Source organism: Thamnophis sirtalis, unplaced genomic scaffold, assembly GCF_051295495.1.
Source record: "Thamnophis sirtalis isolate CommonGarterSnake01/CBP01778 unplaced genomic scaffold, rThaSir2_p1.2 scaffold_17, whole genome shotgun sequence".
Taxonomy (NCBI): domain Eukaryota; kingdom Metazoa; phylum Chordata; class Lepidosauria; order Squamata; family Natricidae; genus Thamnophis; species Thamnophis sirtalis.
The window spans coordinates 2,868,521-2,885,306 of NW_028261397.1; the positions used below are offsets into that span (position 1 = coordinate 2,868,521).

At 46.9% G+C, this 16,786-nt stretch overlaps 1 protein-coding gene and 1 non-coding gene across 2 annotated transcripts in view; one reads left to right on the forward strand and one right to left on the reverse strand.

Annotated features, from left to right (window-relative positions):
• NCOR1 (nuclear receptor corepressor 1) overlaps positions 1 to 16,786 on the reverse strand; it is a 190,892-nt gene that overhangs the window by 47,914 nt on the left and 126,192 nt on the right. The window contains 5 exon segments of the mRNA XM_087702874.1: positions 793 to 907; positions 4,672 to 4,832; positions 6,697 to 6,870; positions 10,815 to 11,004; positions 12,347 to 12,476. Coding sequence (XP_087559000.1) covers positions 793 to 907; positions 4,672 to 4,832; positions 6,697 to 6,870; positions 10,815 to 11,004; positions 12,347 to 12,476 — 770 coding nt within the window.
• On the forward strand, positions 15,324 to 15,430 carry LOC148042380 (U6 spliceosomal RNA). Its single transcript, XR_015695204.1, has one exon. It is a non-coding gene; the product is annotated as a U6 spliceosomal RNA (small nuclear RNA).

Consider the following 16,786-nt stretch of genomic DNA (forward strand, 5'->3'; position numbering starts at 1 on the left):
TTCAGTTTTCCCGACCTTCTGAGGCCCGTAAAATGAGGACCCAGATTGTTGGGGCCAAGAGGCTGACTCTGTAAACCGCTTAGAGAGGGCTGAAAAAGCACTATGAAGTGGTATATAAGTCTAAGTGCTATTGCTGTTTCTCCCTCCCTCCCTCTCTTCCTTTTCTCCTTCCTTCCTTTCCGTCTTTCCCTCCCTCCTTCCTTCTGTCTCTTCTCTTTTCTCCTTCCTTTCTTCCTTTCCCTCTGTTTCCTTCCTTCCCATGGTGGCGCAGGGGTTAGAAGGCAGCATTGCAGGCTAAACTCTGCCCGCAACCAGGTAGTTCGATCTTGACCTGCTCAAGGTCGACTCATCCTTCCATCCTTCCAAGGTGGGTAAAATGAGGACCCGGATTGTTGGGAGCAAGAGAGGCTGACTCTGTAAACCGTTTAGAGAGGGCTGGAAAGCACCATGAAGTGGTATATAAGTAAGTGCTATTGCTAACCCTGCCCACTGCCAGGAGTTCGATCCTGGCTGGCTCAAGGTTGTCTCAGCCTTCTATCCTTCCTCGGTGGGTAAAAGGAGGACCCAGATTGTTGGGGGCAAGAGGCGGACTCTGTAAACCGCTCAGAGAGGGCTGTAAAAGCATTGCGAAGCAGTATATAGGTCTAAGGGCTATTGCTACCTTTCCATCTTAAGACCATCACTCACACCCAACTGGTCTTTTGAAGGCCAAGGAGCCCACCAGCCCCTGCTTTTCTGCACACCTGCGTGGAAGCCAAGGCCGCGCCCGTCCTGGCCTCCTCAGTTATTTACCTGACTTGGAATCCTGCTGCCTTGGCAGGCCGAGCGAAATGGAGCCTCCAGGTGGCTTGGCTGGTTCCTGGCCGTAAGAGCTCTGACTGTGGGACAGGTAAGTGCCCGGTGTTCCCTACGAGGGGGAGGAAAAAAGCACAGTTTGAGAGGCGAGGTATAATTACGTGCTGGGGACAGGCTGCAGCTGGGATGAATGCACCTGCCAGGCCTGGTGGTAGGGCGACGGAGAAATCCCGCAGGTGGGGCTGAATACGGAACGGGTCTCTGATGAGCCTGGAGACAGCGCAGGTGTGGCGCGCTTGGTTTCTACGGGTGGGCGTGTGAACTGCTGGAGTGGGGGGGGGGTGGAGGTTGTGGGGGGAGGCTGCTGCATGAAATACAGCTTGTCCTGGAGACACCCGTTTTGATACAGACTATCTATAGGAAGAGCAATCTGAATTCTCCTATCTCTCATGTCTTTCTCCCTCTCTATCTATTCATCTAGGTTTATGTCTGTCTGTCTATCTATCATCTATCAATCAATATATCAATTAATCATCAATCTTTCATCTATCAATCAATCAATCATATTTATCATCTATCAATTATCTATCATCAATCATCTGTCTATCATCTATCATCTATCTATCTATCTATCTATCTATCATCTATCTATCATCTATCTACACTATCATCTATCTACATCTATCTATGTTATCTACGTTATCTATCTATCTATCTATCTATCTATCTATCTATCTATCTATCTACCTACCTACCTACCTACCTACCTACCTACCTACCTACCTACCTACCTACCTACCTACCTTCTGTATCTATCCATCCATCCATCCATCCATCTATCCTACTTAAGCTAACCTACCTACCTATCTCTATATCTCTATATCTATCTATCTATCATCTATCTATTCTATCTATCTATCATCTATATATATATATATATCTATGTTATCTATGTTATCTATGTTATCTATCATCTATATTCTATCTATCTATCATCTATCTATATCAATCTGTTATCTACGTTATCTATCTATCTACCATCTATCTATCTATATCTGTTATCTATCTATCTATCTATCTATCTATCTATCTATCTATCTATCTATCTATCTATCTATCTATCTATCTACCTACCTACCTACCTACCTACCTACCTACCTACCTACCTACCTACCTACCTACCTAACCTACTGTATCTATCCATCCATCCATCCATCCATCCATCCATCCATCCATCCTACCTAAGCTAACCTACCTATCTATATCTACATCTATCCACCCATCCATCCATCCATCCATCCAATTTAAGAACCTCCCATCTCTCTCAAAAAGCGACGTACATTAAAACGTTAAAAGCAAAACAAAAAACAAAACAGTGTATAAAATTGAAAGAGGCAAAGGGATGCTTAAATCCGTGGAAAGGCATTGGGGAGGCTTCCGTGGCCCTCCTCATTACTGGTCCTCCCCAAATACCCACGGCCATGGATTAAGGAGCCTCCCAGCCCCCGGCCTTGATAAAATAAAAGCCAGCCTGTTCTTCAATTGCCCTCACCACTCATCTCCCCACCCCCCATCTGTCCCCTTTTGGCTCTGCCAGGCGACCACCAGCAGGCCTCACCACCTGCAAGGGCTCGGGGGCTTCTTGGTGTGCCTTCGTTGTGGGGCTGCACCAACCTTAGACACGCTGAAGCCTCAGCTGCCCCAGCGCAGCAGCTTAACGCAAAGCTAGTGTCCCTGGATGCCCCAGCCACGGTCGGCTCTGCCCTCTGCCGCCCCAGCTAACCTCCTTGGTCCCGCTACCTTGGACAAGGTGGGCCTGGCCCTTTCACAAGGCAGCTTAATCTGCGCAAGGACGTTGTTGGGTGTGACCTTGGGAGGAATAAATTGTGCGTCCAGCAGCTGCCTCGCAAAGGGCCAGGGTGGCAGGCTTGGTCAGGTGAGCAAGGAATGGCACACACCCAGATCAGGGTGCCCAAGGGGCACGCAGGTGGTCCTCGGCTTATGACCATTCGTTTAGGGACCAGCGCTGAAGAAAAAGGGGACCGATGACTGTTTTCCACACTTAGGACCGGGTGTCAGGATGGCAGCCATCTTTTCTTGTGGATCTTTGGCCTGCCACACTTACTATTATTCTACTACGCATTTTTCTATTGTGGGAAAATGGGAGGGCGGAAATGTAAGGAGTTAGATGATAGGTAGCCATAACAACATTCTTTCTCGAAAACCAAGGTCATCCTTTGTCTCTGCACCTCTGCACCTGACCGGAACTGGATGGGTGGAAGCTGCCAGCGTGGCAGTGGGAGATTGGACCATGGGATGGATTTGTGGGTGTGGGGATGGCAAGATCTTGAACTTTCAACTGGGTGGGGAAAACCGGGAAGCTTTCAGATTCGGCTGTTCCCAGATGTGCCAACGTGGCTCTCTTAATTAAATTGGGACTTTGAGGAATCCTTTGCCTCGGACTCTGATTTAACTTTTGGATGCTATCTGGAATGCTGAGACCGTGGTTGCAGTAGCCCTGTGGACAAAATTTCGGCCGCTTGGTGGCTAACTCATAGTTATGACGGTCATGGTGTCCCCCCAGGGTCATGGGATTCCCTTTTGCGAGCGTCTGACAGGCCAAGTCAAAGGGGGGAGCCGGAATCATTCAACGACCAAATATGACTGATTGAACAACGGCATGGTTCACTTAAGAACTGTGGAAGAAAAGGATATAAAATGGAGCAAAACTCATTTAACAAAGGTCTCATTTAGTAACAGAAATTTTGGGGTCAATTCAATCATCAAGTTGAGGACTACCTGTATAGATTCTCTTTCTCTCCCCTCCAATCTGTTTCTTGATTTTTTCTATCTACCCCATCATCTATTTCTCTACATCTCTCTCTCTCTCTCTTCCTTCTTCTTTCTCTCTGTCTCTTTCTTTCTCCTTCTTCTTTCTCTCCCTTCTTCTCTTTCTCTCCCTTCTTCTCTTTCTCTCTCTTTGTCTCTGTCTTTCTCTTTCTCTATTTTCCCCCCCTCTCTCTCTACCTGTCTGTTTCTTTCTCTCTGTCTCTCCTTCTCTTTCTACCTCTATTGTCTGTCTGTCTGTCTCTATATATATTTATATATCTATATATCTATATATCTCTATCTATCTATCTATCTATCATCTATCTATCTATCTATCTATCTATCTATCTATCTATCTCTATCTATCTATCTATCTATCTATCTATCTTCCATCTATCTACCTATCATCCATCTATCTATCTATCTATCTATCTATCTATCTATCTATCTATCTATCTATCTATCTATCTATCTATCTATCTATCTATCTATCTATCATCTCCCTTTCTTTCTCTCCCATCCATCCATCCATCCATCCATCCATCCATCCATCCATCCATCCATCCATCCATCCATCCATCCATCCATCCATCTATCTATCTATCTATCTATCTATCTATCTCCCTTTCTTTCTCTCCCCTCTTCTTTCTCTTTCTCTCTGTCTTACTCTTTCTCTATTTCCCCCCTCTATCTGTCTCTTAATAACTGCGGAAAATGTTGTAAAACGAGACAAAACTCACTTCACAGATATCTCACTTGGCAACAGAAATTTTGGTCGTAAGTCGAGGACGACCTGAGGGCGGGAGAGAGTTCGTGGGGGAGGGGGCAGGGGGCGTTAAAGCATCCCTGTGGTCGTAAGTGTGGGCCGGCTGTCAAGCAGTGACATTTCTCTCCTTAGTCTGCAGGGGTGCTGCAATAGCCAGAAGTCCCTTCCTTCCAACGGCAGCATGGTCGTAAGTCGAGGACTTCCACCCAACCTTGAGCTTCGGGGACCGGAGAAAACCGACCAAAGCAAATATATTTTTTTCTTTTCTCCTTTCTGCTTACTTGCGAAATGGAGCCTCCCATGATGAAGGAGGGCTTCTCCGAAGGGACCACCGTCTTGGAGGAGGGGATCAGGGGTGGGGGCGGCCGGGTGGGCCGGGTGGGCGGGGGCCGCACCCCTTCCGGGAGGTTCATGATGACTTGGTGGGGAGCTGGCTGCAGGACTGGGGAGAAAGGAAAACAGACCTCGGGTGAATTAGAGAATATTAAAGAGAGTATCTGGAGTTCAGGGTTGAAGTGCGGGGGTCCTTGGTGCTCTCTGAGATGGGTGGTTTTCTTGCAGATGTTTCGTGACCCAACTAGGGAACATCATCAGTGCCAGGAAGGAAGGGGTGGGGTTGCTCCCTATTGATTATGCAGTGGCTAGAGCAAACAACAGCCTGATCAAGGAACAACCACGAAGAAAATGACGCTCCAATCAATGCCGATATGTCAAGCCACTTGTATAAAAACAGAGACCAAACCCCACTCCCTTCTAGCACTGACGATGTAACCCAGTTGGGTCATGAAACGTCTGCTAGAAAACATCCAAGCTCAGAGGGCACCAAGGAGCCCACAGTCCCCCTCCTCATCTTCCTCCTATTTCTTCTCCTCTTCTCCTCTCCACAAACCCCTCCTTTCTTCCTCTGATGATGTAGCTGGATAATAAAACATCTGCATGACCACAAACAAGCTTAGAGAGCACCAAGGACTCCACAGTTATCCCCCGCCTCTTCTATTTCTATTTCTTCTTCCTCCTCCTCCTTCTCTTCTATTTCTAATATTTCTATTTCTTCTTCTTCTTCCTCCTCTTCTATTTCTATTTCTATTTCTTCTTCTTCTTCCTCTTCTTTTATTTCTATTATTTCTATTTATATTACTTCTTCATCTACTCCTCCTCTTCTATTTCTATTATTTCTATTTCCATTTCTTTTCCTTCTTCCTCTTCTTTTCCTCCTCTTCTATTTCTATTATTTCTATTTCTTCTTCTTCTTCTTCTTCTTCTTTTCTTCTTCTTCTTCCTTCTCCTCCTCCTCCTCTATTTCTTTCTATTTCTATTTCTTCTTCTTCTTCCTCTTCTATTATTTCTATTTCTTCTTCCTCCTCCTCCTCTATTTCTTTCTATTTCTTTTTCTTCTTCCTCTTCCTCCTCCTCCATTTCTTCTTCCTCCTCCTCCTCCTCTTCTATTTCTATTATTTCTATTTCTTCTTCTTCCTCCTCATCTATTTCTTCTTCCTTCTCCTCCTCCTCCTCTATTTCTTTCTATTTCTTCTTCTTCCTCCTCCTCTTCTATTTCTATTATTTCTATTTCTTCCTCCTCCTCCTCATCTTCTATTTCTTTCTATTTCTATTTCTTCTTCTTCTTCCTCTTCCTCCTCTTCTTCTATTTCTATTATTTCTATTTCTATTTCTTCCTCCTCCTCCTCATCTTCTATTTCTTTCTATTTCTATTTCTTCTTCTTCTTCCTCTTCCTCCTCCTCCTCCTCCTCTTCTTCTATTTCTATTATTTCTATTTCTTCCTCCTCCTCCTCATCTTCTATTTCTTTCTATTTCTATTTCTTCTTTTTCTTCCTCCTCCTCCTCCTCTTCTTCTATTTCTATTATTTCTATTTCTATTTCATCGTCCTCCTCCTCCTCTTCTTCTTCTTCCTCCTCCTCCTCCTCCTCCATTTCTTCCTATTTCTTCTTCCTCCTCCTCCTCTTCTATTTCTTTTTCTTCTTCCTCCTCCTCTTCCTCCTTTCTCTATCTACTCCAATCCTCAACCCCGCTCCCTCCTAGCTTGAACAATGTTACCTATTGGTTAATGAAACATCTGCAACAAAATGAAACCCAGCTTAGAGAGCAACGGGGACCCCACCATCCTCCTTCCCCTCCCCGCAAACCCTTCTATCCCTGATGACACTACCTAGCTGGGTCATGAGACGTCTGCAAGGAACCCGCCAAGCTCAGAAAGCACCAAGGGCCCCAAATTGTGACTCCCTGGCCACTCCCACTCCTCGTCCCCCAAAAGCAGCCGAGGGGAGCAAAGGGGCATGAGAATTTTACCTGGCGGGACACTGTAACGGGTGGCATTCATGTCCGGCTGGGGCGAAGCCTTGTTCATGTCCCGGGGAGAGAGGCGGTAAGGGGAGCCTGATCGGGCCGCTGCGTTTTGCATCTGGGCTTCCTGATCCATAGCGCGCTTGACTTCGGCGTAAGGCATGTAGGCGACTGTCTTTGCTGGCAAGAGGAAAGGAAGAGCTTCCGTTATTCAGCGAGAAAGAGTATCTTTCCAGGCCGCCATTTTTATTTTTATTTAATTCACGTCCTTAGGAGTGGTGTGGTGGTTTAGAGGTGGAGCCCTCGCCTCATAATCCAGAGGCTGTGAGTTCCATCCTAGGTAGAGGCAGATATTTCTCTCTCTGGGCGCAATGAGAATTTATCAGCTGAAACAAAACTCCGCTCTGGCAACAGGACGGCATCCGGCCAGTAAAACACTCAGCTCCATTCAGCTGCTCAGACTCTACCCCGCAGGGGATTACGGGGTCGTTAAAAGATGAGGATGATGATATAAGCCTAAATGCTGAGTGGTGCAGTGGTCTACAGGCCTAGATTGTGAAGCTCTCATTTCACAATCTGAAGGTTGGGACTTCGATCCTAGGTAGAGGCAGATATTTCTCTCTCTGGGCGTAATGAGAATATATCAGCTGAAACAAAACTCCGCTCTGGCAACAGGACGGCATCCGGCCAGTAAAACACTCAGCTCCATTCAGCTGTTCCAGCTCCACCCCACAGGGGATTACGGGGTCGTTAAAGGAAGAGGAGGATTTAATTCATGTCCTTAAAGTACAAACTCCAAAAAAGGGATTTAAAAAAAAAGATAAAACAATACAACCAAACTAAACGAGCTATTTAAAAATGTACATAGGAAACAAAAAAAAAAAAAGAAAACTCCACAAGTCGTCCTTGTCTTACGACCACATTTGAGCCCAACACTTCTGTTGCTAAGCGAGACAGTTGTTAAGCGAGTTCCAGCCCATTTTACGACCAATTTCATAAATACAGGTAGTCCTCAACTTGCAACAGTTCATTTAGTGACCGTTCAAAGTTACAACGGCACCGGAAAAAGCGGCCAATGACCATTTTTCACACTTACGACCTTTGTTCACATCCCCATGGTAACATAATGAAAAGATTAAGACTCTCGGCAACTGACTCGCACTTATGACCGTCGCTGTGTCCTAAGATCCCCTTTTGCGGCCTTCTAAGCAGCGAAATTGATGGGGAAGCCAGATTCACATAATGACCATGTTACTAAGTTATCAATGGCGATGATTCACTTGGCAAGATGGGTCGCAAAATGGGACCAAACTCACTTAGTGAATGTCTAGCTGAACAACATAAATTGTGGTTTCCTTTGTGGTCGTAAGTCGAGAACTATGTGTACATGCCAGCTGCCAAATACCTCGGGACGTGACTGCTTCGAAATGCAACAAATTCGGCGCCCGACGCATTTCGAAGCAGAATGCTGTTCGTGATTCCCTCTTTTTTCCGGCTGTTTTCTCGGTACCTGCCGGTTTTAATATTCGTCGCGTCATCCGAAACGAATGAACGACAAGTACCGAGGTACCCCTGAATCTCAATTTTGATCACGTCCCTCCTCCCTCAGGATGCTACGACGGTCGTTAAGTGTGAAAAAACGCTACTAAGTCACTTTTCACAGCACTGGTCACTTTTGAACAATCACTGAATAAACCAGATGTAAGTCGAGGACCAACGGGCAGCTAAAAATGGGCACGATTAGAACCATCGATGCTACCTTCGATTTACGATGGAGGAGCAGAATACCAGTGCGGCTGCTTCGATGCCCGATTCCAAACATGGTTTAAGGGCCCTGCTGGCAGGCAGCAAGCCGAGTTGGTATTTTTAGAACAACTGCGTTCCTCGCTGCGCCTCACTGGTTTTGGCCTTGGCACAACGCTGGCGGGATTTAGCTGGCACGTGCCCTCGGCCTGCCCGCTTTCTCAGGCTCCCCTGGGAAACGTAGAGTCTGTTGTTGGAGTCAAACAGCTGGCAAGGCTGCAAATCGACACCTCAGAACCCTTCTCCATCTCGCTTCAGGATTTTGACCCGAAGCCCGGGCAAGAGGCAGCTGTGGAAGGCAGCCTGGGAGAGAAACGTGTGGGACTGGCAGGGTGGGGGATTCTGGGAACAGAAGCCCACCCACTTAAAGCATGCTGGCTGGGGAATTCTGGGAGTGGAAGTCCTCCCCTCTTAAAGCATTCTGGCTGGGGAATTCTGGGAGTGGAAGTCCTCCCCTCTTAAAGCATGCCGGCTGGGGAATTCTGGGAGTGGAAGTCCTCCCCTCTTAAAGCATGCCGGCTGGGGAATTCTGGGAGTGGAAGTCCTCCCCTCTTAAAGCAGACTGGTTGGGGGATTCTGGGAGTGTTCAGTTCAGTTCAGTTTATTTGGCTTGTATGCCACCGTACTCCCGGAAGACTCAGGGCGGCTAACAATAAGAAGTGAGGGGGGGGGGTACAAAAATAAAAACAACAATTAACATTCCGCAACAGACATAACATCGGATGGGGCTGGATAATTCAACAGCCCCAGGCCTGCCGGAACAGCCAGGTCTTAATTGCTTTGCGGAAGGCCGGGAGGGTAGTAAGGGTCCGGATCTCAACGGGGAGATCGTTCCAGAGGGCCGGAGCAGCCACAGAGAAGGCCCTCCCTTGGGGGGTCGCCAGCCGACATTGGCCGGCAGATGGAATCCGGAGGAGGCCTAGTCTGTGGGATCTAATAGGTCTCTGGGAGGTGATCGGCAGGAGGCGGTCTCTCAGGTAACCAGGTCCGATACCATGTAGGGCTTTAAAAGTAACGACTAGCACCTTGAAGTGTGTCCGGAGACCAATGGGCACCCAGTGCAGCTCGCGGAGGATAGGTGTGACATGGGTGAACCTAGGTGCACCCATAATCGCTCGCGCGGCTGCATTCTGGACTAGCTGAAGTCTTCGAACACTCTTCAAGAGCAGCCCCATGTAGAGCGCGTTACAGTAGTCCAGTCTTGAGGTGACAAGGGCGTGAGTGACTATCCGAAGGGCCTCCCAGTCCAGATAGGGTCGCAATTGGTGCACCAGGCGAACCTGGGCAAAGGCCCCCCTGGTCACAGCCGACAGATGATGCTCTAGAGTCAGCTGCGGATCCAGGAGACTCCCAAATTGCGAGCCCTCTCTGAGGGGCGTATAATTTCCCCCCAGGCTGAGAGATGGAATAGCTGGACCATCTTTGGGAGGGAGCATCAATAGCCACTCGGTCTTATCCGGATTGAGTGCAAGCTTGTTCGTTCCCATCCAGACCCTGACAGCCTCCAGGCACTGGCACATCACTTCTACTGCTTCGCTGAGTTGGCACAGGGCGGACAGATACAGTTGTGTATCGTCTGCATACTGATGATATTTAATCCCGTGCTGGCGTATGATCTCACCCAGCGGCTTCATGTAGATGTTAAATAGGAATGGGGACAGGGCCGAACCCTGCGGCACCCCGTAATTGAGGGCCTAGGGGTCGATCTCTGCCCTCCAACCAACACCAACTGCGACCTGTCCGAGAGGTAGGAGGAGAACCACCGGAGAACGGTGCCTCCCACTCCCACCTCCCGCAACCGTCGCAGAAGGATACCATGGTCGATGGTATTGAAGGTCGCTGAGAGGTCAAGAAGCACAAGGATTGAGGAGTGACCCCTATCCCTGGCTCGCCAGAGATCATCGATCAGCGCGACCAAAGCAGTTTCCGTGCTGTAACCAGGACTGAAACAGGACTGAAAGGAATCCAGATAATCGGTTTCATCCAAGGACCGTCGGAGTTGAAAGGCCTTGGATGTGGAAGTCCTCCCCTCTTAAAGCATGCAGGCTGGGGGATTCTGGGAGTGGAAGTCCTCCACTCTTAAAGCACCCTGGCTGGGGGATTCTGGGAGTGGAAGCCCACCCATTTCCAATTTCCCAAGGCTGAGAAACAGAGCCTCAGCCATATTTCAACATGCTCCCATGCTTTGATTTTATGGCTCACACAGCGAGAGATGGCAGAGGCCGCCCCCCTGACTCACACACTCATCCAGGAGCAGCACATAACAGCTTCCCCACAATGCCCATGAGTAGAGGGGGAGGGGGGCGCACCACTTCACCTACCATCCCACTCGATGTTCGGACTCTTTGAAGAGCCGCAGGGACTAGAAGATCTCCGGAAATCCACTTCCATCTGTTCTTGTCTCTGCCGCTGCTGCTCCTCCAGCACACTGGATTTGTGCATGGCCTTGATGTGCTGATGGAGGAGAGTGTAGCCGCTGGTCGGGAAGCCGGGGATCATGGGCAGCCGTTCCTGGGGTATGACAGGGGACAAATATAATCCATCAATCCTTAAGGCAGTGTTTCTCAACCCTGGTGACTTTCAGTCCTGTGGACTTCAACTCCCAGAATTCCCCCAGCCAGCTATGCTGGCTGGGGGATTCTGGGAGTTGAAGTCCAAGGGACTGAAAGTCGCCAAGGTTGAGAAACACTGACTTAAGGAGAGGTGGTCCTCGACTTACAACCACAATCTGGGTCAAGAATCTCCATTTTTTTTAAGCAAGGCAGTTAGTTGTTAAGTGAATCGCGACCTTCTCAGGTACGGTTGCAAAGCAAAACGCTTCCGCTGTTAAGGGAATCATGTGGCTGTTAAGCGAGTCTGGCTTCCTTCATTTGAGTTTGCTTCTCAGAAGCTAACCAGTGGTGACCACGTGACCGCGGGATGCTGGAACCGTCATAAATGTGAACCGGTCGCCAAGCACCCAAATTTTGATCACGTGACCCTGGAGATTTTGCAGCAGTTGTAAGAGTGAGGACCAGTCCTATCTCACTTTGTTCGATGCGGTTGCAAATCTGAATGGTTGTTAAATGAATAGTTGTTAAGTGAAGGACTAGCGGTGTATCATCAGGGAAAATCAGACATGCTGACTGGGGGATTCTGGGAGTGGAAGTCCTTCCCTCTTAAAGCATCCTGGCTGGGGGATTCTGGGAGTGGAAGTCCTTCCCTCTTAAAGCATTCTGGCTGGGGGATTCTGGGAGTGGAAGTCCATCCTTCTAAAAGCAGGCTGACTGGGGGATTCTGGGAGTGGAAGCCCACACCTCTTAAAGCATTCTGGCTGGGGGTTTCTGGGAATTGAAGTTCTCCCCTCTTAAAGCCTGTAGGATGGGGGATTCTGGGAGTGGAAGTCCTCCCATGTTAAAGCAGCTGGTTGGGGGATTCTGGGAGTGGAAGTCCACCCCTCTTAAAGCATGCTGGCTGGGGGATTCTGGGAGTGGAAGTCCATCCCTCTTAAAGCATGCAGGCTGTGGGATTCTGGGAGTGGAAGTCCTCCCCTCTTAAAGCATGCTGGCTGGGAGATTCTGGGCGTGGAAGTCCACCTCTCTTAAAGCATTATGTTTGGAGGATTCTGGGAGTGGAAGTCCTCCCCTCTTAAAGCAGGCTGGCTGGGGGATTCTGGGAGTGGAAGCCCACCCTTCTTAAAGCATTATGTTTGGAGGATTCTGGGAGTGGAAGTCCTCCCCTCTTAAAGCAGGCTGGCTGGGGGATTCTGGGAGTGGAAGCTGACCCTTCTTAAAGGATGGTGAGGTAACACCTCTGCTCTATATCTTTTTCTAGGCTTAGAAGAAAGGGGGGGATGCATCTCTTCAGCACTTACCATTGGTGGTATGATGGCTGCTCGATGCTGAAGCTGCTGCAAATCCATCGCTCCTTGTTTAATTGCGGATGATACCATCAGGGGTCCGGTGGGATTTAACAGGGAAGGCTTGGAGTCCATTGCAAAGATCCTGGAGGAAGAAGAAAAATACCCTCAGAAACATTCTGCATAAAGAAGAAGTGAAATTACTCTCTAAAGAGGAAACAAGTACTGATGATGTAACCTAGCTGGGTCATGAAACGTCAGAGAGCACCAAGGACTCCCAGTTCTCTTCCTCCTCCCTTTTCCCGCTATCTCACTTCTGTCACTGATGATGTTACCCAGGTTGGTAATGACACCAACAAGATTGGCTAAAATGTACCCAAACATGAAGCCGACCTGCTGGAAGTGTAAAAAAGTACAAGGGACTTTTTATCACATATGGTGGACCTGCCCGGAAAGACAAAAATATTGGACAAAAATTTGGAAATGGGTGCAAGAAATTACAGGAGAAGAGATAAAATACAAACCCGAAATCTTTCTCCTGGGAATAATCAAAGGGAAATATACAAAGAAAATTAAGTACATATTAACACATCTGCTAACTACAGGTAGGATAGCATTTGCCCAATGCTGGAAACAAAATAATACCCCCCTCGGATGAATTAGTGATTAAAAAAAACTTTGGATTGTGCAGAGATGGACAAATTAACACTGAAATTAAAAGATAAAGAAGAGTCGGAATATTATGAAATTTGGAACAATTGGTACAAATGGCTGCAAAAGAGGAATAAAATTAATTAAACCCAAAAACAATATATATAAATATATATAGAACTGTGTATAAAGTGTGTAAATATAGAAACGAAATATTATATACATGTACAGGTAGGATGACATAACAATGTTGATGTAATGACTGTAAGGTGTTGTAGAAGGGGAAAAAATAATAACACAAAATCTGCTATAGGTTGGTAATGAAACGTCTGGAAAACAACCTATCAAGCTCACAGAGCATCAACAACCTCACAATCCTCCTCCTCCTCCTCCTTTTCTTCTTCTCCTCCAGTCTGCAAACCCCACTCCCCTCTAGCACTGATGATGTTCCCTAGTTGGGTCATGAAATGTCTGCAAGAAAACCACCCAGCTCAGAGAGCACCAAGGACCCCACAATCTTCCTCCCCTTTCCTCCTCCTCCTCCTCCTCCTCTTCTTCCTCTCCTCCTCCTCCTCCTCTTCCTCCTCCTCTCTGCAAACCCCCCTCCCTTCAGCACTGATGATGTTCCCTAGTTGGGTCATGAAACGTCTGCAAGAAAACCACCCAGCTCAGAGAGCACCAAGGACCCCACAATCCTCCTCCTCCTTTTCTTCTTCTCCTCCAGTCTGCAAGCCCCACTCCCCTCTACCACTGATGATGTTCCCTAGTTGGGTCATGAAATGTCTGCAAGAAAACCACCCAGCTCAGAGATCATCAAGGACCCCACAATCTTCCTCCTCCTCCTCTTCCTCCTCCTTTCTACAAAGCCTTTTCCCCTCTACCACTGATGATGTTCCCTAGTTGGGTCATGAAATGTCTGCAAGAAAACCACCCAGCTCAGAGATCATCAAGGACCCCACAATCTTCCTCCTCCTCCTCCCTTCTAGCACTGATGATGTTCCCTAGTTAGGTCACGAAACGCCTGCAAGAAAACTACCAAGTTCAGAGAGCACCCAGTACTCCACAGTTTTCTTCCTCCTCCTCTTCTCTGCCAACCCCACTCCCCTCTAGCACTGATGATGTTACCTAGTTAGGTCACAAAACGCCTGCAAGAAAACTACCAAGTTCAGAGGGGCACTCAGGAGCCTTCATTTCAACCCTGAGCTAAAAAATATTCTCCTTTAGAGGGAACGTCTCTTAAAACACAGTCGTTAAACCCAATGGCCCAAACTGCCTGACAATAATTGGATTCGCCAGTAGAGATGGGGAGGAAGGAACTTCAGAGAAGATTAATATACCGTATTTTTCGGACTATAAGACGCAACGGAGTCGAAGATGCACCAAGGTTTCAAAGAGGAAAAGAAGAAGAAAAAAATACCGTATTTTTCGGAGCACCTTCTCCCCCCTCCCGCCCGCCTAAAAGAGCGTGGAAATCTTGGTGCGTCTTATACACCAAATGCAGCCATTTTTTAGCCTCCCGAAGCCCCACCCCCGCATCCCATTTTTGTGGAAAAATGGGCCTATAAGACGCACCTTTGTATAAGACGCACCAAGATTTCGAAGAGGTAAGTAGGGGGGAAAAAGGGGGATTTTTTGGATTTTTTTAATTTTTAAACCAAGATTTCGAAGAGGTAAGTAGACAAAAAATAAGGCTTAGAGACCTAACAATGAGGAAAGAAAGAAAAAACTGGGCTGTGAATGACTGTCACCGTGGGGGGGGGAGGGGAGGGGGGGTTGTATGTTTAAAACGGCATTTGTATCTGTATGTTTTACTTTATATTGTTATGTATGATTTGTCTTGCTTATGTCGTTGCATTTATGTCGCTGTATTTTTCTTCCTGTTTTTTTAAAGATAATAATGTTTAATAAAAATTATATTTAAAAAAAAAAATAAGTTTTTGTCCTCCCCGACCCCCCAAGAGCACTCTGCCGGCTTCAACAGGGCTGGGGGAAGGCAAAAATGCCTCCGTATTTGCAAAAAACGGCACGTTTTCCACTCATTTTTTGGCCTTTCCCCAGCCCTGCTGAAGCCTGCAGAGCGCTCCTGGGGACTGTTTATTTTCTTCCTTACCTCTTCGAAATCTTGGTGCGTCTTATACCCCGGTGCGTCTTATGGTCCGAAAAATACGGTCGTTTTTGCCCTCCCCAGCCCCCAGGAGCACTCTGCAGTTATCACAATCCCTCTGCGTGCCCCATTTTTTTTTGCAAAAACGAGAGCCACGAGGCAGGGTTTCAGGGAAGCTCAAAATGGCCATATTCAGTGTATTCCGAATGTTTGACACATCAAGATTTCCACTCTCTTGTGCTTGCTTCGGCAGCACATATACTAAAATTGGAACGATACAGAGAAGATTAGCATGGCCCCTGAGCAAGGATGACACGCAAATTCGTGAAGCGTTCCATATTTTTTTATGCAAAATATTTTTAAAAGAAGGATAAAGTTTATTCCTCAGTTATTTTTACTAGGTATATGTACTGACTTTACAGTGGTAGAGACCAACTTGGTTCTGCACCTAATAACGGCAGCAAGACTGTTGGTGGCGCAATACTGGAAGAAGGAAGACTTGCCTACAATCCAAGAATGGACATTGAAAGTCACAAACTTAGCCGAGATGGCTAAAATATCGGCATATCTTAAAGATCACTCAAATGAGAGATATAAACGAGACTGGAAAAAATGGATTGACTATATACAAAATAAATACGGGACCAAGAAATTCCAGTTAGCTTATGCTTAAGATCAGAAATGATTTAAACTGTTAAAAGTTAGTTCAGTAAGAAGAAGCTAAGGTCAATGTAGAATGTCATTAATTTCTTTATTTCTTTTTTCTCAATAGATTTTAGACTGTGTTAGTTAAAAATCCATACCGTGTACGGGTTCTGGGAAGTCAGGGGGGGGGGAAGGAGGAGGGGGGTTGGGGGGGTGCAGGGAGGGAGGGGCATACAAAAAAAATTGTACTTCAATGTTTTAATGATTGACGAATGATGAAATATTTGTGTTATTTTAAAAGAAATAAAACCCCTAGTCATAAAAGATTTCCACTCTCTTTTAGGGGGGCGAAAAAGTGTGTCTTATATTCCGAAAAGTACGGTAGATATTTAAGAAATTCTGAGAAATTCAGTTCTCCATCACAGGGAAGGTCATGTCACTATGAGTGAGTTGAGCCCCAAATTCCTGTTGTCAAGCGAGACATTTGTTAAGCGAGTCATGCCCCATTCTATGACCTTTCTTGCCACGGTGATTAAATGAATCACGGCAGCGGTTAAGTTAGTAACATGGTTGTTAAGCCCCAAATTTCTGTTGCTAAGTGAGACATTGGTCGAGTGACTTTTATCCCATCTTACGACCTTTCTGGTCGCAGTTGTTAAGTGAATCGCTGCAGTTCTTAAGTTAGTGACACGGCTGTTAAGTGAATCTGGCTTCCCGAGGTGGCGCAGTGGTTAGGGTGCAGCACTGCAGGCCACTTCAGCTGATTGCAGTTCTGCAATTCGGCTGTTCAAATCTCACTGGCTCAAGGTTGACTCAGCCTTCCATCCTTCCGAGGTGGGTAAAATGAGGACCCGGATTGTTGTTGGGGGAGATACGCTGACTCTGTAAACTGCTTAGAGAGGGCTGAAAGCCCTATGAAGCAGTATATAAGTCTAACTGCTATTGCTATTGCTATTCCCGTTTGATTTTGCTTGTCAGAAAGTCGTAAAAGGGGATCACGTCACCCCCAGGACATTGAAACCATCATAAATGTGAATCACTGACAGGCGTTGGAA